General features: G+C 41.7%; 2 protein-coding genes across 3 annotated transcripts; both read left to right on the top strand.

The window, feature by feature from the left end:
• Positions 1 to 11,763: 11,763 nt before the first annotated feature.
• Positions 11,764 to 17,445, top strand: vsig8b (V-set and immunoglobulin domain containing 8b). 2 transcript variants are annotated; one of them, XM_034595908.1, is made up of 9 exons: positions 11,764 to 11,915; positions 12,262 to 12,341; positions 14,009 to 14,178; positions 14,350 to 14,551; positions 14,801 to 14,953; positions 15,047 to 15,169; positions 15,313 to 15,451; positions 16,363 to 16,490; positions 16,521 to 17,445. In XM_034595908.1, exons 2-9 carry the CDS (start codon positions 12,269 to 12,271, stop codon positions 16,589 to 16,591), a joined length of 1,059 nt encoding a protein of 352 aa, XP_034451799.1. In that variant the 5' UTR covers positions 11,764 to 11,915; positions 12,262 to 12,268; the 3' UTR covers positions 16,592 to 17,445. The 2 variants fall into 2 exon arrangements, with proteins under 2 accessions (XP_034451799.1, XP_034451798.1); XM_034595907.1 differs by having other exon boundaries at positions 11,765 to 11,915; positions 16,363 to 17,445.
• Positions 17,446 to 18,981: 1,536 nt separating this feature from the next.
• Positions 18,982 to 20,926, top strand: LOC117767727. Its single transcript, XM_034595561.1, has 4 exons — positions 18,982 to 19,006; positions 19,318 to 19,484; positions 19,600 to 19,632; positions 19,734 to 20,926. The coding sequence occupies exon 4, from the start codon at positions 19,949 to 19,951 to the stop codon at positions 20,924 to 20,926; it is 978 nt and encodes a 325-aa protein (XP_034451452.1). The 5' UTR covers positions 18,982 to 19,006; positions 19,318 to 19,484; positions 19,600 to 19,632; positions 19,734 to 19,948.
• The last annotated feature ends 1,569 nt before the right edge of the window (positions 20,927 to 22,495 follow it).

Below are 22,495 nucleotides of genomic sequence, written 5' to 3'. Positions count from 1 at the left end.
TGTATGTTTTCAATCAATCCAGAGTGAGAAATGCTGTTCATTCCATGCGTCACATATACAATTGGCTTCAATTATATATTTACACCCAGTTAAAGAACACATTAATAATTTGAAATAGTTATTGCTCTATATTTTCATTTATGAATGAGAGTTTGATGATAAAAGAGTAAAGATAGATCATCATCACTGTAATTTATTACTGTGGCAACAAAAGTGAAATAATTAAATAGTGGCTCACTGAGGAGAATTTATTTTTGGTGACACCAGTGCCCTGATTGCTTTTTCCTTGTTAGGTATCTATTGAATTATTTTCATTTGGATATAATTAGCATGATTTCCATTTTAATGTGTTATACAATATGTAAATATTTCTTATTAAAACATGGCTGTAATATTCATGCAGTCATCTCTATAATATTATCATAATTTGTGTAGTGATGTGCAGCGAGTGCAGGGAATTGCTTTGCCTGGTTACACTAGAAAAGACATTTAACATTTTAAACAGATTACTTATTTGAATCGAGACGTGCATACATGTAAAAATGCATGTATGCATGTGTGAGCAGTGTGTGAGTAGACCTTACCAACAGGCAGTGCGGATTCATTTGGTATTTGTTGAAATGTGTGAGTTTGACATGTTTGTGGCTCTGACCTCTATAGAACAACTCTGGAGTCTGAGAATTGCTGGGAGTTTTTTACACTTTGTTGTCTGTACATGACATCGAGTATGTGCATTCAAATTGTAAAACTAGCATACAAATAAATAAAAGATGCTCATCTAATAAATGCATTAATTAGTAGCTGCACTGAGCTGCATGCTTAAGAGTTTGATTTGAAGAAACGGCTGATGATTTTCTCTCACTTTGTTTATATCATCATTAAACCTGATGAATAAATAAATAAATCATGATAAAAATATTTATACATCATTTTAAAGAAGACTAAAAGTTTACAGCCAAGCCAACTGCTCTTTGATGCTGTATTTAGGAACAGCATTGCTTTTAGCTGAAGGCAAATGTCAGTGTGTATAATCTTTACCATGTTCATTATCTTAGTTTACTGTTAGTATAACAGCGTTTGCTGAGAGGCTGGTGGGGATGTAGACTTGCAGGTGTTTAGTCATAAATCTAAAAAAAACTTGCAAGTTAATATTTTAACAAAGATAAAGAACTTAATCCTGAGGGCGACATACTTGTCAGAGTCCAGGATTGCTTCGTTAGTATGTTTATTCGAAAACTACGTCTGTTAATGAAACTAAAGTGAACTGAAAGTTTGGAAATAATAATGTTATTGGAAGCTTGTATTCTAATGCAAAATGCTAAATCCAGTGCTGATGTGCTTGAAACAATCTTTTGTGTTTTAACCCTCATGAAAAGGAATTGGTTACTCAGTTGTTGGTCTAATAAGAGCTAATGAGCTTATTGAAACCTGGTCCCATGTCCCTCCAGATTTCTATCTACCCATTGTCCTTCCTGTTGATGATCAGTTCGGGAGCAGTGTAATGAAAACAGCTTGAGTTTCCCACCCTGAGCGTAATGTCAGATCAAAATGACCAACATGTGAATGTGAGCTGGGTCTCAATTCAGGGGCTGCATCCTTCAGGGGCTGCATTTGAAGGCTGTCCCATTTCAAAGGCTCCTTGAAATGCAGCAGATGAATGTGTCTTTCCATCTGTAAGAAAGAAACGAAGGCTCCAATGAGTGGATCCATCCAAGTATCGCACTCCAACCCAACCGAACAGCTTACTGCAGGCTACATGTTAAATTACCGAGGGGTATTAAAACTTTCTCGTCGTATCCAACGTCAGCTCTGTTGCTAGGCAGACCGTGTCCTCCCAAGGATGCGGTCCCTGAATTGAGACGCAGCCACAGTCTATGGGGCTGCAAAGACTAACAGTCAGGGGATCACAAAAGTCAATTACAATTCATCCTGTAGCCAACAAACTGACATTACCACCCCGCACGACCATGATGCAAGCATGACTAAATAATTAACAGCTGGGCTCTGTAGATTCTACTTAACGTTACACTGGAGTAAAGAGTGTTTATTAGAAGCCGATTCTTGCAGCACATTTGGAACTCCATTGTGTATTTACAGCACAAGGACGGTGTGTGTGTCAAACAAAACAAAAGTGCCCATGTTTACTACAATGATGGAACATGTCACCAAGCAGCAGCAACCAACAGTGCAGCTCATTAATGGGTTTTTAGACGAAGACAGCGCAGAGGAGTCAGCTTTAACAGGCTGTGGCTACACAGACAATACACAGGGCTCTCTGCTGGTTTTGATCCTCTCACAGGGTTTCTTTTTAATAAGACAAACATAGAAATCCACCAGACTTATAGCTAAGCCTGGCATTAAGAGGCAGGTATTTTACTAAAAGCATGGCTCGGAAATTTTCTATTCATGGCTCCCTCAATACATTTTTAAGTAAATCCATCTAATTTAATTAGCAAGTGATATAAGTTAAATATGGCCAGAGGCATGTGCTATTTATTTGCACAAATAATGAAATAGTGCAAGACAGACTAACACCATATACTTGTAGCCAGAGCACAATATGCCTGCTCTCACCTGGATGAATATTTAATGCAACATAAGAACATTTTAAATCTATATTGATGAAACTTTAAATGCAGGAGATTGAAAGATTTAACAATAAGATGCGTAACACTGCAGATTCAAACCACTGCATCGCTGTAAGTCTGTAACCTTATGAAAGCCTCTCAGCTAATTTGTGCAGTGTGTCATTAAAACACTCATTAAACATCCTGATGAGGATTGACCCAGGCAAGCACACAGTATACACACTCTGGATATTGAGCTCCTCGACAATAATGTTTCAGCAGAAACATAACAAATGAGACCTTGCTGTTCTGAGAGAAACAAAGAGCTTTGTTTTTCCAGGGGATATTAGCTCGACTGTAGATGAAAATAAACCTGTCAGGGACCCAGGGATAACGTTTCCAAAGTTGGGATTTATTTCTCCCATAAAATATAAAAATACAAGTTGATGAAAATAAGCAAATTGAGTTGATACCTGGGCCCATAAGAGGTCAACCAAACCGAACTCTTTCAAAAATACCTCTGAAAAAACATCCTAGATCCCCCACTGAACAAAACACAACTAAAATGTTATGCAAAGAAACCTCATTCTCCCCATGCTGATGCTGAAGCTGAACTTGGTCTGGTCTATTCAACCAGGCTGCACCCTCAGACACATCTTTTGGTTCAAACCCTGAAAAAGCACTGATGCAGCAGACATGGTAACTTTATGACAAAGAAAACAAAATTATTACAACTAATAAGGACAAAAAGCTGTAAACCAAATGTGTGTGCCTCATTAAGAATATAATGTGGAGGGTAAGGGTTAGGGTTAGGGTTTAAAACCAACAAAGTTGTTTTTTAACTAATGTGAGTATGTGAGGTCATAAACCTAAATTGAATCCATATGAGTGTGGTGAGATGTACTGGTGTGGCTGCGGATACGGCCTATAATTAATACTGTAAGTTATGCTGTATATCACAAATATGCATAAATTCATGCAGAGTTAAGAAAACACTGGTTGATTATTTTGCTCGTAGTATGAGTACATTTTGTGCAAGATCCTGTAAACTCAAGCAGTACAATGTTGTTTTTCCAAACCTGCATTATTGTCTCTAACTGTTCATTTGAACAATTGAGTAAAGAGTGCACAGATTGGTCGGCCCTGCCCACCTAATCCCTAATCCCTAATCCTGCGCAACTGTGCAATATTGATTGTGATATTTGGCACCTGTGTGTCCAAAGTGGAGTTAAAAAGCAAGAGCTTCTGCCTGGAGCGACAGTTCAGTAAAACCACAAATCAAATATATGTGTGCGATTTATTTTTTCTCCTTATAACACCAGACCTGTGTCAAAACTCTTATTTTGTTCTTTCCATTTCAAATTGGCAGCTCGTGTCAGAGCAGGCCACCCAGCTACGCCGCTCATTCATCTGGATAGATTGTATGGGCGTGTTAGACTGTGTGTGAGACAGAACCTTCAGAGTATTATGTGAGGTCACTCTGTAATGTCTTCTGGCCCCGGCTACTTTATGGTTTGCAGTTTGATTTAAAGTTAATGTCAGGATTATAGAATTAATAATATGTTAAAATGTTCTGATCCATATTTTTATATTAGCAGCCATCTAAATGTCTGTGTTTAATGTGATAAGTTCATAATGGCAGGCCACACAGAGAATTATAATCCAACTGCAGCATTACACAACTTTACTGTTCAGGTTCAGTCATACTCAACTTAACCTGTCACAGGCTCAACAGACAGCTGTTCTCTGCGAATGAGCTCTAACACACTCTGATCAGGACCACAGTGGAGCATTTAAAGGTTCAGTGTGCAGAATTTAGTGACATCTAGTGGAGAAGTGTCATGTTGCAGCTGAACACCCCCCCACCTCACCCTCCCCTTCCAAACATGAAAGAGAACCTGTGGCAGCCTTCAGTTGTCATAAAAACTCAAAAGGTGTTTAGTTTGTCCAGTTTGGACTACTGTAAAAAAGAACATGGCGGTTTGCTGAATGTATAAACACAACGGTTTATAGATAAGTTAGGTTAATGGGAAACTCATGTTACTAAAGGTCTCTCCCTTGCAAAGGGAATTTTTTTCTCTCCCCAGTCGCCTGTGTGCCTGTTGTGGGAACTATTGGGTTTCTCTATAATTTTGTAAACTCTCACCTACTATGTAAAGTGCTTTGAGATAATCTATGTTGGGATTAGGCGCTGTACAAATAAAACTGAACTGATCCTATTCAGGGTGAACCCGGCCTCTCGCCTCATGTCAGCTGGGATTGTGGCCAGCACCTCCACGACCTTCAAGGGATAAGCAGGATATGGAATATACAGATGTTTAATCTAAACACAAACAAAAGCATACAAAGTCATATTTGCTGTTTGTAGGGGTGATGTTTGTTTTTATACTGGTTTTATCCTCAAATGTTGAAGTACAACGTTAAGGTATGGTTTACATTTAAATGTGATATGGCAACATTTGCTCACCTTGTTTGTCTGACAATTCAAGATCCAGAAGTCTGATGATTGATTCTTCAATCCATTTACAATATAATGATAAAAAACAGTGTATTGTAAAAAAATCTTTTAAAGCTAATTAAAAAAACAGTTTGATGACTTCTGGCCAAGAAAACCCGATGCTGAAATACCAGGAAACCAAATTAAATGGGCTGTTACCTTGATTAAAATAATGGATCTTTCTTGGATTGAAAATTGGTGGAAACATTTGGGATAATACAAGTACACAACGTAACAAAATATGTATAGGTCAGGTTAATGTGGATGGTAAAGTTACCTATCATACCTTCAAGGTTAGAATTATGTTTAGTTTCATATTAAGACAAATCTTAGATCTTTGTTTAAAATGGTTAAGTTGAAGAGCAGCTGTAAACGACAACAGTTGATGGAGTAGCATGAGTATGTGTATAGTTGCTGTGGGAGAAGTTCTTTTGTTTTCAAGAGTGTCTCGCTTTCATTACTGCCCACTGTGCCCAGCACTGACCATTAGTGCCTGACTACAACAAAGTGGAGTTCATTAATTTGTTGCTGTGTCAGAGAACAAGGACAAATAGCATCAGAAGAATGTGAATACTCCACAAACTGTTTTCAGTGTTTTGATGAAAAATTGCCATAATTCTATGAATGATTATGTTGCTGTGGAGCGTGGCTCAGCATATATGGGAGTTTCAGTTCTGCAGAAATAATTTCCTCTCCAAAGGAATGCTTGTTTTTTGTCCTTATTGACTGAGGATTTGAGAGATAATAAAGCATTGCATCATGCTCATTTTCACCGCCGGCTGTTTTCCATGAATGGTAAATGGATTTACATAGCTAATGACCACTCAAATCACCATACACCACAGGTCACATTCACACATACACTGAGCACTTGATGTAAACATAACACACACACAGTCACACGCTGATTGCACATCATCAGGGGGTAATCTGGGGCTCAACCTAAGGACACTTCAACATGGATTGAACCACTGACAACCCGAAAAGTGGATGACCCTCTCTACTTCTTGATATTTTTTTTAAAGAGATTTTTCTTAAAGTCAGCATTAAATTACATCATTTTATCATAATTCCCCAATGTGTGTGGGATATATGAGCTGTGGTAGTATAGGAGAGAGGGGGAGAGAGATCTGAAGTTCTTTATCACAGAATACCGTACCCATCCCACACCTGCGAGCGAGGCTTAGGGTACACTCCTCTCCACGGACTCTCTGTGTGTTCCAGACTTCACTGGGTTTTTAGCACAAGAAGCACAACTTATTGGATTAGGGGGTCCAGCGTCTACGCTCATATTGCTGCAGGGTGTGTGCGTTTCAATGTGTATGTGTGTGCAAGCGTGCGATGGGTAATATGTTTGTGTGCAGCTCGTATATACAGGATAATTTCCCATTCACTTTCTATTTCGTGTGTGGGCCTTCTGGTGGAGCCCTGCCTTTTCATGTTCAGAGGTTAGAAGTTTAAGCGGGCCTGAGGAGCGGCGTACTGTAAACGAAGCAGGACCAGAAAGCCTTTTCCTGCTGCACACGTGGATTTAACTGCACCTGTTTTAATTGCAATCCCCAGGAAGTGTTTTGTCTGCACGGACGGGATAAGGTTTTGGCTCACACTCTTGGCTATAGATGGACTCGCTGCTGATGATATAACTCCCCATAATTGTCAACACGCAGACAGAGATTCACAGAGTGGAAGTGATTTACTGGCACAAAACAGCACTCTCTATTTGTGTCCTTGGTGCTTGGTGCCCGTTCGGCGTAGTAACCCAGTTCACCTTTTTTTTTTACAGATTTCAGCCCATGCAGCGGGTGTGGGAGGTTGTATTTCCAAACTGAAGTTTTATATCTCCCTCTTTCTCTTTCTCTTTTGCCGTCACTCACATTTTTCTTTTATGTCCTCTTATAGTACCGTGGATGTAGAAATACAATCATGATAATGTACTCTCTCTAGCCGCACTCGTTTCAATGTCTTTAATACTGAAGAATGGAAGCGTAGTTAGCAACCATTGGGATGTTGTCCCGCTGTGTCCAGCATCATTCATGCACCCTTTGATGGTAGGTGTGCCCTTTCCTTGGTGGGTTACTTACTGAGATAAAGAATCACAGATGCTGGGAGGATTCTCTGCATTTGCCTCTTTATTATTTATTCTGCAGCATGGCACATGGAAAGCACACAGGGCAGCAGCAAGTGAAAACACACTCTGCTTGGAAAGAAGGAGAATTCATAACAGTCTAACAGTATAACACAACAACAGCAATAAGATATTAATCATTTGATTTAAACTATTTACACAATATATAGTATATTATTAAACTATTCATACTATGGAACAATGGAATTTTGTTAAATATACTGGAAAAACTTAAAATGTTACCAGAATGTGAAGTAATAATCTTTATATACACTCCTTTTTCCGTTCTCTTCTGTTTTTTTACGTTGTGTTGGAAAATGTTGTTATATCTACCTCTGCACTGAGACCAATTGAATGGACTTTAAAACATGGATGTGGGGAAACCTAAACGGGGACTTCACCGTTTTTCAACTGGCTATAAATAGTTACATTATCGATAGTATGAAGATGAGCAATGTTTAAATTCATGCCCTGCTGCAGTGGACGTGTCGCTAGTACTTAAACATTCTCTGATTTCTCCGGTCATGTTACGTCAAACAAGATTTGTTTTCCCCAACTTTTTACTGCATAGATGCACAAGTTTTATTAGAAGGCCATCTTCCCAACAGTGAGTTACTCCTAACTTCTACTTCTAGGATCTTTAGGATTTCCTAAGGCAGTCATGAACACAAAGGTCTCACAGATCTTGTAGGTGCAATTTAACTGAGCTTCACCTCTTTCCTTTTTTTCATCAGGCATTTCATCATTTGATGACTCTGTTTGTTGTCCCCTTGTCTGTGTTCTTTCTCTCTCCAAATGTGACAGAAAGTAAGTAAAGACATTGGTAAGAATTGCACAATGACTGGCAAAACTTAAAACGACACTCCCTCTGTATCTCATTACTGCACGGTGCCGCTAACGCCACCCGGGCTGCAGAGTCTATGTTTATGACGGGCAGGACATCTGTGAATAACGACCGATTGTTGCAAAGGAGACAAAAAAATCAATTTCACTGTCAGAGTGGACATTTAATTGTGGAGATTCAGGGGGGTCATGAATACAGTGTGTGGTCCACAGTGTGCTGGCTGCATTCCACTCACGTAGCTCTTTGAAGGGCTGAGTGACTGCCTCCCTCTGCCAGAAGCGCCATCCTAGTCCCAGTGGCGTTCCACCTTAAAAAGACGAGTATACGTGCCTAACTGGCTCCCTGACATTGACACACGGTGACTCACGTTGCCGTGCTATTTCGGTATGGATGCTGGCAAGCCCTGGTCTTTTTTCGTAGCCTCTCTCCTCCCCTCCTTTGGTCATTTGTTTGTCTCCCGTGCAAGGTTGTTTACTTGTAATTTGGGCATCTGTCAAGGTGGTCTGTTTGCTACCCCACAGTGTGATTAGGCTACCTTTGCCAAATCATGGAAGGTAGATGGGGTTATAGTAATAAGTCCTGGCTGGAAGTCAAAGCTGCAGTTTGGCTGCATCTCATTAAGCCGACTGTAGAGTGATAATTAAGAAAAGCTCTGGGTGGTGAAAAGATAGGTGCCGCTGTGACAGGGACGCAACAAGTTCAGCAGATTCAGGTCAGTGGTCACAAACATATTCATCATGATTGTTCACAGTCTCTCTCCCTCAGTCGTAATGGTGTTCAGTGTCCCAGTGCTATCTGTTTGGTCCCGCCTCGTCCTGTCACACAGTCTGTTCGGCACCGTGCTGCGGTGCCAGAACCTCTTCTTACACCAGAGGGACGGACCGGGGCAGTTAACCACCTGCTGCTGATGCAGCCGTATACCACATAGCTCAGCACAGCATTTGCAGGACCACACATACACAGATTTCCAGATATATTTACAACTAGAAAGGCACTCAGTGGAGTTAATGCCTCAACCAAGGCCCAACAGTCCCCTTATGAGAGCACGTTAGAATTCACTAGATCCGGATTTTTCAAATTGCTCGAACTCATTAGCTGCTTTCACATTCTCCAGACGGGCTGAATGTAAGAAATGTCAGAGTGACTCACGCTGCACTTTCTCCAGAGTTTTTCTGTCAGCCCCCTGGTAAAAACTTCTTAGAATGTCAATATGTGTGAATACAGCAGGAGGTCCCCCGTAGGATTCACAGCGAGCGAGTGGGTGTGTTGATGAGGTTTCTAACATGCGACAGAAAACAAAAATGAAAAAACAAATAAACAAAAAGAAAACAAATATCTCAGGATGAAATAGTGACGGCACAAAGATGTCAAGAGAGCTTCTGGTGATAGGAGCCAACACCCATGCAGCAGAATCAACACGTTACACCCTGCCTCTGCCTCTGCGCCACCCCTCACCTGAACGCTGCAGAGATTTCTGTTTTGTTGTGAACATGTCTGAGCAGAAAATCTCATGTGTGACAGGTAAACTCTGAGAAAGTCCGGGCCCCACTCTAGGGACATTCTCTGGAGTTCATGTCTGAAAACAGCTATTATCAGTCCCTCAAATGTGCCCGATAATCTTCATCAACATTCATGAATTATTCTCTGTGAAATCAACATAAATGTTGAAAGCATCATATGTCACAATGTTAAAGAAAGTAAAAAAGAAAATCCTGGATAAGCCCCTTTATGCTGATTAGCACATACATTTAAATGATTGTTCTTTGGGTCATGTCTCACACCGTCATAAAATTTCATGGAAATCTGTTGAGTATCCTGCTAACTTTCAAACAAACGAAAAAGTCCAGGTATACATACAACCTGCAAACACACAACGTAGTACAACAAAAAAAGTAGAAGGGAATGTTGCTGATTCCAGATTTGCTTGCTGATCATGTTTCACCCCGGGCGTTACTAATTTCTTCATCTTCTTAATGAACATTATTGGCAGGATCGCATTAACCCAGCACTTAAGTTTCCTAATGGCTAACGTCATGCTCCATGCTCCCATCGCACACTGTATCCTCTCTAGCAGTCAATACTGAACAATTCCTCCAACTTCTTCTCAGTTTTTGGGATCAGCAGCAGCCACAGTGGGATTTTATACAGTATGTTAATAAACGGACGCTATAAACCACAATGATGGCTCATCTGGAGCTGGTTAACTGCAAATCAACGCTCTCTTCATGTTGGTAAATCATTCGTAAGCGTGAGCTGGTTCAGATTACTTGACTTTTTGTGATTCGTGTGATGAGCTTAATCGTGCAATAAAAACTGGACGTTGCACAAGTTGCAGCAGGCGCAGTAGGAGCGCTACACTTTGCAGCAGTGATGGCACTGAAGTACAAATCAACACACCTCATTGACAGAGGTGGAATGTAACTAAGTACATTTACTTAGTTACTGTAATTCAGTACAATTTTCATGTATCTGTACTTTCATTTTTCTACTCTACTACATGATTCGATTGTAATGGAAAATTCCACTGATCAATGTCCTACTACTGTTTGGACTGTTTTCTGTGCACTTAGCTGATGCAACCTCAAAGTTCCACCACCTGTTGACCTTTATTTGTGCAACTGTGTGCTGGGTTTGATTCCTCTTTCTGTAACAGTGATGCCAGACACCAGACGGTTTCTGTTTATCACATTGTATAAAAACCATCCTTTTTAACTTCTCGTGGTTGCACTCTGAGCCATGTTGTTGGCTGTGTAACCCTCGGCAGAGCTAATAATTCAAACTCTAAGGCAACTCCGGTCTGAGAAACCCATTATTTCAAATCTCATGATAAATTTCCACCACACGATGGACGTTGCGTTACATGTTCACATTATTATCTTTATGTATTTTTCAAACAGTAAATATTTACACAGAGAGGAATTGGTCCACTGATCTAATCAGAGCAGACAGGTAACATTAGACTCCGCCTCCTGCAGCAACGTCACTGCTGAAGAAGAAGAAAGACTTGAAATGGATTTGGAAGAGTCACTCAGCCACACCCAGCAAGTACGTTTACCTTTAATAACGTATGTATATTTACTCAAGTAGAAAGGTAAACGTGTTACTTTTGTCCATTTATTGTGCTTTTACATCAGTAAAATATGTGACTACTTCTTCCATCACTGCTTGCTTCCCCCTCTCTGTCTCTGAGCAGCAGCAGTATGTTGTCATGGGTGTGTCAGGAGGGTGTGTCAGTACGGTGTGTCGGGGGAAGGGTCCAGCAGGAGAAAAGGAACAATTTGTGTTCATTCACACAGAAGTGTCTCGTCTGTTCATCTTCCCTTAAAGCAGCACTACCACGAAAGAAAAGTCATTATATTGATGTTGTTAATCAATTCCATTACATCCAAACTAAATTACAGCAAAACACAGTCACTGTTGTGCGCAGAAGAACTAATGATGTGCATCATGACGGAGGACATTCAGACATGTTGACCAGTATTTTAAAAAAAGCAGTGCAGCAACATAGTTGCTGAACTACTCAACAATGGAAGGTAATCATTAATCTCACCACCTACTGTACACAACTGTGTGAGTAGAAAACACAACCCCAGTTACCTTAAGCTCTTTGTTATAGTTTAATTTCCTTTCCCTTTTTTAAATATAAGGTAATGAACATGTTTTTTCGAACCACAAACCTGAGTTTCTTGAATATAGAGCTTTTATTTGGCATTACAGGAGCTTTGACATGTTTCCAACTTTAGGAGTGGCCAACACACGCACTATGGACAGAAAGGGTGTGGCCATAGTAACTGCTGCTGAGTTTCACCTGAGAACAAAATAGGAACCAGTACTGAAACACTCAGGAGTTACTATCACTTTGGACTCCCTCTTCGTTTGAAGGTAAGTCTGAGCTGTTTTATATTTTCTCTTTATGCCTCCATCGCTCCACAGAAGTACATTAGATTTTCTCTGTAGTATGTACTCACAGAAGAAACGAGTGCCGCTGCTTGTTTTATATTGACAGTCACTTTACTGTCTCTAAAGCCAGATAAGAGCAGTAATTCTTCTACTCCAACGTGCATGTTAGAGTTAAGGTAAACAACTCTATTAGAGAAGTGGACGGAAACTATACAGTAGAGATTTTTTCTCTTAATGTAATTAGAGATAAAATAAGAGCATTCAAAGACAGTCAGTCAAAGGATGTTGTGTGAATAATGTCTTTACTTCATGTTGTGTTTACTCTCAGGGTCATAATGGAGCCTGTATTCACAAGTATGAGGCTAAAGGTTGCCGTGCTGTGGATTCTAACAACTCTGCTGAAGACAGGTGAGTCTAATAGCATTTCTCGGCTGTGCTTTTTCAGCTTTCTGATAAGTGAGGGCAAGGCAAACATCATATCTGACACTCCTTTGATTGGCCCTTTTTTTACCAGTTGACTGCTTTTATCAGTGTGACCTAAATATTCTGAACATGGAGCGTAGAGAATATATGATCACTAACAGGACAGGTGTTTTTCTCTCCTGAACTGTGATTCCCTCAGCAGACGTCTGATTCGACGATCTGACACTAACAATACTGAGTAGATTACATTGCAGACGCTCCATGAACCATGAATACATAATGTGTGTGGCTGGCAGGGCCCCCTGCATAACATTTATATATCTGTTGCTGCTGCTAAGGGTTCATGCTGCTGTGTGCATTTGTTAAGTCAGACCTGAATAGACTTTACAGTCACCGGTAGGGAAATTAGTCTTGGGCCTCCATCCAAGCTGCCAGGTTTAATATATGAAGAACATAAAAACAGAGGTAGAATTAAATCAAATGCATGCAGCTGAGAGAAAATAAACACCGTGCATAGAGAATACACTCAAAACTCTGATCGTGTTCCACGAAAACTTCCTAAACCCTCATTTAGCACGTCCTCCTCATCGTATCAGAGGTTTATTGTTGGGCGTTTACGAGCCTGGATTGACTTCCAACAGTAAATTGAGAGGGAAGTGTTGTGCGCCTGTCGTCTGGGCCAACGTGGAGGTGCACGGGATTTGAATACTTTTAGCCTTTTACATTAAGCTCAGTGACTGCGCTCGCTGCCAAGTTAGCTTAACTGCCGCTCCACATATGAAACACTTCTTCACTTAGATCACAGTGTTTTTGCCCGAGGGGCCTTTCACGGTGTAAACATTTGACTGACTAATTTCCCTGACTGCCTTCATCACATCTGCCACTTACAGGATTTCGTAAATACCTACTTTGTTTTTGCAGCAGTGACATTAAAGTGCACAGTGGATTTAATGATGAGCTGTGTCAAAAGAGGGTCTCATCTGATTTATCATCACGCTCCATTTAGATGTTTAGCGAAGGTAAATCATCTAAATGGGAAGGAGACGACATTTTTCTGAGACATTAAATGGCAATTTTGCCAAGATAAATAACTCGTGTTGAAACGTGTTGCTGCGTTATAATAATCGACGCAGAGCTCTTTCTACAATTGTCAGGCCATCAGGAATACATCAGATCTGTGGCCATAAAGAGTGAGTCAGCAGGGTGTGTGTCACCTCCGAGACAGCTTTTAACTGCCACTCGTCAAGTACATTTTTCATGTTTGCTCATCTACTCACTTTTCTCCATCATTTCCCAATCATAGATCTTTGAGAATTAATGAGCCTCCAGAGTTTTAACACATATTTTGCCAAAAATCCCACTTTTGCTGTTCTTCCAGCTCTGAAACTTGAAATCCTCAGTTTGACTTAAGAGGCCGATTAGACTCAGATCAACACACCTACTCCACTCTGAGACTGTTTATGAGCACAGGCCCACAGCGTGAATGGCATTAAGTGGGGGAATATTGATGCATTTGAGAGAGAAATTAGTTTTGTTCTGTTGTTGTTGTTCCTGTTTTGGCCTGGGAAGATGATTATGAACACCACAGGAAGGAAGACTTGTAGTGTGTTATCAAATAAACTAATCTGGTCAAAATGTTTCTGTCCCTTCAGATGTGATGGAGGCGCTGGACATAACATCTTCAGGGCCACAAACCATTAAAAAGCCCCTGGGGGCGACAGTCAACCTGGGGTGCACCTACACCCCCAGCCCCCAAGACACAGGCGACTTGGACATCGAGTGGTCTGACGTCAGCCCGGACATGACGCAGAAAGACCAACTGGTAGGTTTACCTTAGAGGACACAGTGGGATGTTGTAGCTGGGAGGTTGGAAATCTGACGTAAGCTTTCAGTAAACAACCAAGAGTGAGGTTCTTTTTTTTTTTTCACCTTTGGGCTCTTTTTGTGGAAAAACCTGCTTTGAAGATTACTCAATACACTCTTTGCATCTCAGATGATGTCCTATACAGGGGGTCAGACGCACTACTACGGCGCCCCCAGCCGCTCCAAAAGGATCCACTTCATAGGGGACCCCAAGTTGGGGGACGCCTCCGTCTCCATCTCGGACGTGATGCTCTCAGACACAGCCACCTACCTGTGTAAAGTGAAGAAGGCGCCGGGTGTTGACACACGGAAAGTCACTCTGGTGGTAATGGGTGAGGAGAAATACCTGAGTTCCGGTTCTACCTGCTCATTTTCTCAGTCCTTTTATTCTTCTATCAGACAATGCTCTCACTTGCTCGGAATGTTTATGTCCTTTCTAGTTTCACTCCCTCTCTCTCAGTCGGGGATCACACCTTTGTCTCTGGTGCCAGAACCAGACTCGTTCCCTGCTCCCCCCCCCCCAAACATATCTAAATGAAAGGTTTTGTGCCATGCGTTTATATTGTTTCCTTCCTCTATAGTTCCCCCCTCAGTGCCAAAGTGTTGGGTTGATGGTGGCGAGGAGAAAGGGGGGCCTGTCTCCCTACGCTGTCAATCGTATCGAGGATCCAGTCCTCTCACTTATACGTGGACGAGAGAGAGCGGGGGTGCACTGCCAGTCACTGCAACCCAAAGTAAGGAAAGAGCTCTTAAAAACACGAAAAGGCTTTCTCCTTAAGCAGACAAACACACTCATGATGCTGAATTCACTCTCTTCTTTCATTAAGACCAGCAGTCTGGGGAGCTGTTGATAAGTAACCACACAGAAAACAACGTTGGAAGTTATGTGTGTGAGGTGAAAAACGCTGTGGGCAAAGAACAGTGTAAATATGAGCTGCATGCATACAACCGTAAGTCTATAAAAACATCAACTCATTTCACTTTCAAGTTCATATCCTAAAGGAAGTTTGTTTCATCTTTCTGCTGCACTTTGAGTGTCTGCTGCATGTGGTTAAATCACATGTACAGTAAGTTTCCATGCCATCTCTTGCAGCAACCAATAAGGTGGGTGTGATAGTCGGGGCGGTGATCGGGGCTCTGCTGCTGCTGCTGCTCCTGCTGTTTCTCATCTGGCTCCTGATCTGCTGCTGCCACAAGCGTCGCTATGAGAAGGAGGTCGCCAATGAAATAAGGTGCAGTATTTTACTATTTCAAACAGTGCCCACTCTTAACCTGCCTGTTTGGAGAGCACTGTTCGCTTGTCCTGTATAAACGCTCCAGAGCCACTTTAGAATTATTCCTTGTCATTAGTGAGTCCTCATCGAACTGTTCTACAATACACTGTCACTGCTAATCGTTTGTGTGCTGGATGTTCTGTGCAGAGCTTTTTATAAACAGTCTGTGGTGCAGAGTGAAGTTAGAAATCTTTGTGTTCATCCTACCTGGTTTGTCTGCACGGAAGATTTTATAGTTAATGTTCTTCATAAAATGAAACTGAATTTGCTGTATTATTGTTCAGATATGTGGTTTATATATAAGTTTGAATGATTTACTGAACTGGTGTTATTTTTTAGTCCATTATATGTCAGCTATTTCAGAGGTCTGTTAATCAACTGACACAATCTTCAGACCAAAGTTCACAGCTCTCCAAAATAAACGTTTTGTCAATGCGCTCATAAAGCATTGCAGCAACAAAACAAATGTTGAGCTTTAACTTTGAAGACGAATTGCAAAAACAGGAATGTTGTTGTCATGACAGAGAGCTTCACTTACGACACCTGTGAATTGTCCCGGTTTGAACCAGTTGCCCCTGCTGCTGTAGTTAGAGGACGTAGAGGAAGACGTGTCCACAGACTGATGGCGCACTACCTGTTTATCTAAATTTAGTGAACAATGAACGTATCATGGGACCAAATGGCACCAAATTTTGACACTGCACTTCCCATGACCACTAAGAAAACATATGCGGAGTGTGAAGCCGATAAAATGAACGCTTTGCGAGACATGCGTTCCACATACAGACAGATGTATAGTGGCAGGTAGATAATAATAATCCACATTCAAAGGATTAACAGATTGATGCCTGATTGACTTGTCTCGGCAGGGAGGACGTCCAGGCCCCAGACAGCCGACCCACCAGCAGGAACTCCAGCCTTCGCTCAGTCATGGGGTACCGCACTCACCCCGGGGTGGTGTACAGCTCCGTGAGGAACCACCCGCAGAATAGCAGTGCAATCTACACGAGAGGCAATGATGGGACGTCACCACCGGCCATTGCAGGGGACAAATCTGCTCAGCTCCAGTACGACCATAAATACGGGTACCCTGTGTAGCGGCACAGACTTTCTGTCTTTGGTATAAAGCTGAAGAAGAGACTTGTAAAGATTCTTATCGTGTCTTGTAATGAATGTACAGTATGTTTGTGACAAATTGTGCAATACAATATATTTAACTGGAGAACAATGGGAGTGTTGGTATACAACTACTGGGGACTCTTACCACAGCCTTTTGACAAATATAAATCTGCAACGGGTTTGACTTTCATGCTGATCTGATTTTTACGCACAACAACACTAATGTAAAAGCCACTCAACCGAAACACAACCAGAAGTGAGCGACAACGGATGTCGACAAAGACAATCGACAGTCCGTGCTTCCTTTTTGGGAGCTCCAAGCACCTGCGCCCTAACACCTTAAATAGACAAGCATCCATATTTTAGCGGTGACTGACTTCAATGGGTTTTCACAAATGAGAGCTCACTTGACCACAGTGAGTAACTCTGCGTGTTTCATTGTCGACATGTGTGGCTTTTGTAGTTGTGTTATGGCTTTTACATTCGTGTTTTGCGTGCGAAACAAGTGAACTTGTGTGAGATGTCTCGGCCACTGCCTATGTAAATAAGAATAGTTCTCATAATCAAAGTCATTGTTACACGGATCATTAATTAAGCTACAACTGTTTGTGAATGTTGTATTATTTGTAATAACTTGTATTATTTTTTAACTTTTTTTTCTATCATGCATATGCAGCTCAATTGGTTGAGTACTTTTTTAAATAAGATAAGTAAGAACAAAACACAGTAGAACAATGTTTGAAAGATGCAGGATGTGACAGCTGTGAAAACTATTTTTAGCATCATAATAAAATCAGACGTTTTGTTTTGACATGCAAAATAAAGTTATAAAGGCCGACCAATTATCTATGTGATCAAATACGACTTAATTATAGAGGATCAGTGTGTTTAAGAGTTTGGAGAAATCATTAAAAGTGAACGAGGTGCAAAAGTAGGTGTTTCCATATCTGGCAGAGAGGAAACTGGATACTGTCGGAGATGTTACTGATCATAATAAATTACTGAGCTACTCACGAGTCAGAATCCTGGCAGTCGCTGAAGTAAAGTTTTCATGTGATTTTCATTCTTGTGTGAATTTTCCCTCCGGAAGTTTTCTGCAGAACAAATTGCTGTAAACTTGCTCTGTTTGCATTGTGTGTTTGCAGCCAGTAAACTAGTCATTAGACTAACAGCTGGTAGTTCAGTCACTAACCACCAGCACGCTGCCTGCAGCCTCGCCTCGCTTCAAAAGAGCCTGCGTTGGCCTGAGTCACTCTTCAAACTGTGTGTTGAATTAATAAGAGCTGCTAGGAGGGGTTAAGGTTGGTGGGCCCCCAGGGCCTTTATTAAGGGCAGGGGCCGATCAAGGGTGGGCATTTATTCGGAAACAGTGTTAATATTTCATAGGATTACAAATAATAAGAATCATCAAGGCTTTAAATATTTCACTTGCCTGCTTCGCTTTTAAAGTAGCTTTACTTTAGAGCCACACATACACACACACAGCACTCACAAGTACTGTACCTGCCTCTGCTGTGTTTGTCTTGTCAGTCCCTTTTTGTGTGCACATGCATGTCAACATCTGTCTCTGTCTGATTGCTCAATTCAATCCCAAGCTTTTATTTCCACTGTTTTTATTCTTCATTGGACATGGAAAACGTTTTTTTTTAATTGTGTCCAGTCCAGCATGTGTTTTACTGTTGAATGTGAAATAAAAGTGTTTGTAATGCCAGTGTAATACCATTTTGTGAAAACTGCAAACATGAAATGTAAATTGTTTCTATATGTTTTAAAACAAACTGCTCTTGGCTGGAAAAACCGCCCAGACGACACTTTGTTGGATTTCAGTGAAAGTTCTGCCTTCTAAGAAACTTAACATAAAAAGACGGCTGCCAGACAAGTATTTGTAATTAATTATTGTATTATCTATTTCTCCAGTCCATGCATGGATTAAAGGGAAAGACTTGCGTATGCAGAAGGCTTTTGTTCACAGAGAACTGGTCGTGGACACGTACACTCTGAAGAGTGAGCAAAGGCTCACACTGAAGATGTGAGTCTCACTGACTGAGCGTTCACATCTAGACTCTGAAAGCTCCTGCATGAAAAAGAGCCTTTTTATGTTAGTGTGCAAAAAGGAAAAATCCGGCCATGAAATTTGACGATTCAAACTTTTAACTAAGTTAAGGTTCGTGATGAAAACTCAAGGACAAGGACCTTGGAAAGACACGTTCAATGTAATTAGGGTCCTGTTTTGACAAGATAGTTGTGTAGTAAATCATGGGAGAAAGAGGAAATATAAATTACACAGAAAGTGGACGTGGTCTTAAATGTCTGTCGACCAAGTTTGTGTCCTCCACAGCACAAACTACAGTGATAAGGTGCTGCATTAGTGAAGCTCCTGAAGGTGATTCAGAGGTGAGTTGCTTTTCTTATCAGGTAAACAGATGCGTGCGTGTGTGTGTGTGTGTGTGTGTGTGTGTGGGTGTGGGTGTGTGTGGGTGTGTGTGGGTGTGTGCGGTTTGGCGTTTTTTAATATGCGACCGAGCTGCAGGAATAAGCATTTGCATGTGTTATGCTGCACAGAACAACATAGAGTAAAGTCACAGCATATCCATAATGGGCACATGTCCTGCCCACCTCATGTCACCTCATGCAAATAAAGATCCACCACTACCTGCTGTCGTAACTGATGCAAATCTTCCCCAATTCTCATATATAAATCCCAGTCAAGGAACGCTGAAATCCAAGGGCTTCTCCTTGCTGTGTGCATCCTAAAGACGTCTCCAGGCTAGACTTAATGCTCGGATAAACAAAAGGAAACAGAGGATTCTTCAGCTGAAGCCACAGATATTGAGTCAGATAGCACATTGTGACGACTCGCAGGCAAAAGAATGTAAACCCTGAGTAGGATTCAGAGTGAGAAAAATCGTCATCCGAACCAGGGGAGCTCTGTTTGAGGTAAAATGACAGATGTTTCTGACTCTTAACTGCTCTTAACTTCTTCACAGCTTAGCTGCACATTGCATGTGACCACCCAAATGGTAGGTTTCACTGTATGTTTTCACCAAAATAGATTTAATTTGAGCCCATTTGGTTATGTTGTGTGTATTATAAAAGCTGAATGTGTGAATCTTCTCCCCAGGCCTCAATGACAAACTGTGACTGATTCCATTCTGTGGAAGAAACTACGAATCGTCTGGTTTGGAGTGTGCACGAATAATTTCAGGCCTCTTCTCTGAAAACAGCAAAATAAAACACTCCCCACACAGTCTGAGGCTGAGCGGTGCACTGGTTTAAAGATTGATTTATTCTCATAAAAGTTTCATTTCAGATACATTCAGAGTGCAGATTATTATTATGTTGGGGACAAATAAATTGGTGATCTGGGTGATGACAGGTCTATTTGCTGTCACCACTGTTTTCTTCAATGTTTACATCTTCTTGATGAGTCTATTGAGATACAGGCAGAAAAAGCAGTGGAGTCCCAGTGAAACCATCGTCATGGCTCTGTCCGTGGCCAACGTGGCCCACCAGGTGGTCTGTTACGTCTGGATGACCATGGATGAGGTGGACAGCAAGTGTCTCATCGCTCAGACGCCCTACACCATCATTCTGCTCATCATCTTCAGCCTCAAGTTCACCATCATGTGGGACACCAGCTTCCTCACTTTCTACTACAGCACCAAGCTGGTGAACACGCCCAACCCCTGCTACACGCACATCCAGACCGCCATCCTCAAGCACGTAACCTTGGCAGTTTTCCTCATCCTGCTCTGCGGCCTGGGCACCTGTATGCCAATGCTTGTGGTGTTCCACGCTGACAACAACACCATGACGAACAAAGATTGCGGCATTTTGGTGCCCGACACCAAGCCTGGCCAGATTTACGAAGTCATCTATCTGCTCTTTGCTGACGTGCTCCCAGGGTTGCTCATGGCGAAATGCTGCATCTCCATCTCTTTGCACCTGGCCATCCACCTCCGCAACATGAAAGCCAGCAGCAACGGAGCCCACCGCCCAAAGCTGGGCTCTCAGATGAGAGTGATCCAGATGGCTTTATCTATAGTGGCCATCTTCACTGTCTTCCTTGTTGTCGACCTGTACGCGAACTACCAGATATCCGTGAACCACGGGAACGCCATCGGGCTCACGTTCTTTTTCACGTCCATCTACACGACCGTCACCGCCATGGTGCTGATCTACGGGAAAAAGACTCTGTGGAAAGCTCTGATACACGAATTCAACGTCTGCCTGGATATATATCCATGTTTGTCTTGTCTGAAGGTGCCTGAAGAAAAAGCTACACCCAGCGCTCCTGCAAAAGTAGAAAAGTGAAAAGAAAATTTGTTTTGCAATCAGTCATTGTAATGTTGTCTTTATTCGTTTGTGCTCGCACTTTGACCCTGTCCTGCTCCGTCACCATTTTTTACAATCTTCTTACACCAACAAGCTATTTTAGCTGGGTAACTACCTCATCATCCAAATCATGTGCTCATCTGACTACACCTCTGAATATCCATATTTCACGAGAGCAAATAATGGTCTGACCTGTCAAATAGCTCCCCGAGCATTGCTTTCTGGACATGATGTAACTCTATACCCATCTCAAAATGTTTAAAAATACATGTGACTATCATATCAATAAAACAAGAACTAATCCACAACCTGAATAATTTTTTTCTCTTTTGCATCACTTTAAGAGTATTTCTTGAGTCAGGTTGCACATGGTTAAAGCTGCTCTATGGGGACAGAGTGGGTGTGTTTGTAACTGGAAGGCACCAGCCATAAGATAAACTGGACGAGGGGGAAACCCTTAAAGCCAGCTCCTTATCTTGTGTATCTGCTCATTGGTCCTGAACAGAGGTCTGTGTGTGCTCCTGCACTCGACCGCTTCCAGGTGTGACTGTGTGTAACTGTACCTGTGTGGGTGTGTGTGTGACTGGGTGTGAAGCTGGGCGTTCCTAGAAAGTGCACTCATGCCCTGCAACCCTACCCCCTAGTAAATAGAGGTCTAAAAAAAATGCAGCAGACCTCTTTGCAATGCTCCATTAGTTCACACCCTCTGGCACCACCTAGTGAGGTTCAAAGCCGAGATACGACAGTGCAGCTAATCCCACTCCACACAGGGGCTCAGGATCCCTCCAGCTGCTAAATGGACAAAGTAAGAAAAGGCATATTTTCCTTTGATGCAGGGGAGTTAAGTCGCGCCAAGGCCTCGGCTTCAACTCCTGTCTGTCTCTGTGTGTGTGGGAGGGAGCTGGCTTTAGCGTGACGGGGGGGAGAACAGTTCATTATGACTGAATAGTGGCCAATATGGATGCAATACTCATGAAGGAATATTTAATTTCTCTACCAGTGGCTGGAGAAGTAGTAGTAGTAGTAGTATCATTACCTCTGCAACAAAAGTTATGTTTTCATCACTGTTGGTCTGTTTGTCTATCAGCAAAAAAATTTCAACCGAATTTCACAAAACCTGGTGGAGGGACGGGACATGGACCGAGAAAAAACTCATTAAATCCAGACAAAGGGGCGGGTTCAGAAATCTTTTATCACTTTTTACAATATTTACATTTTTCACTAATTTCCCAGGGAATAATTCATGAATCGTCATGGAAAAAAATCACATTGAGGGGACTGGTAACTCTAGGACAGTTGCGGAGGTATGCGCTCTCCCATTCTAGTTTGTAGAAATACAAGTAAAAGTCCTGCATTCAGAACTCAGCAGAAGTTCAGAAGTATTATCTGCAAAATGTACTTGTACTTGAACTAGAAGTATGAGCAGCATTTTACTTGCATTTGCGGCTGATCAGTTTGTTAAGTCCAGAGGCTCGGAGTATAGAGGTCACCCAAGTGGTAACCCACCATGACGAGTTTGGCATTTTGGCCAGCACCATATTGCTGGGC

The sequence above is a fragment of the Hippoglossus hippoglossus genome, chromosome 9, assembly GCF_009819705.1.
Source record: "Hippoglossus hippoglossus isolate fHipHip1 chromosome 9, fHipHip1.pri, whole genome shotgun sequence".
NCBI classification, from domain to species: Eukaryota; Metazoa; Chordata; class Actinopteri; order Pleuronectiformes; family Pleuronectidae; genus Hippoglossus; species Hippoglossus hippoglossus.
This window is presented reverse-complemented; position numbering and strand designations above follow the sequence as displayed.

Excerpts from the sequence above, each read along its gene's own strand:
- vsig8b (XM_034595907.1), top strand. The coding sequence starts at position 12,269 with ATGGAGCCTGTATTCACAAGTATGAGGCTAAAGGTTGCCGTGCTGTGG. Across the intron at positions 14,179-14,349 it reads TGACGCAGAAAGACCAACTG|ATGATGTCCTATACAGGGGG; the intron begins GTAGGTTTACCT and ends TTTGCATCTCAG. Across the intron at positions 15,452-16,362 it reads GAGGTCGCCAATGAAATAAG|GGAGGACGTCCAGGCCCCAG; the intron begins GTGCAGTATTTT and ends TTGTCTCGGCAG.
- LOC117767727 (XM_034595561.1), top strand. The coding sequence starts at position 19,949 with ATGTTGGGGACAAATAAATTGGTGATCTGGGTGATGACAGGTCTATTT.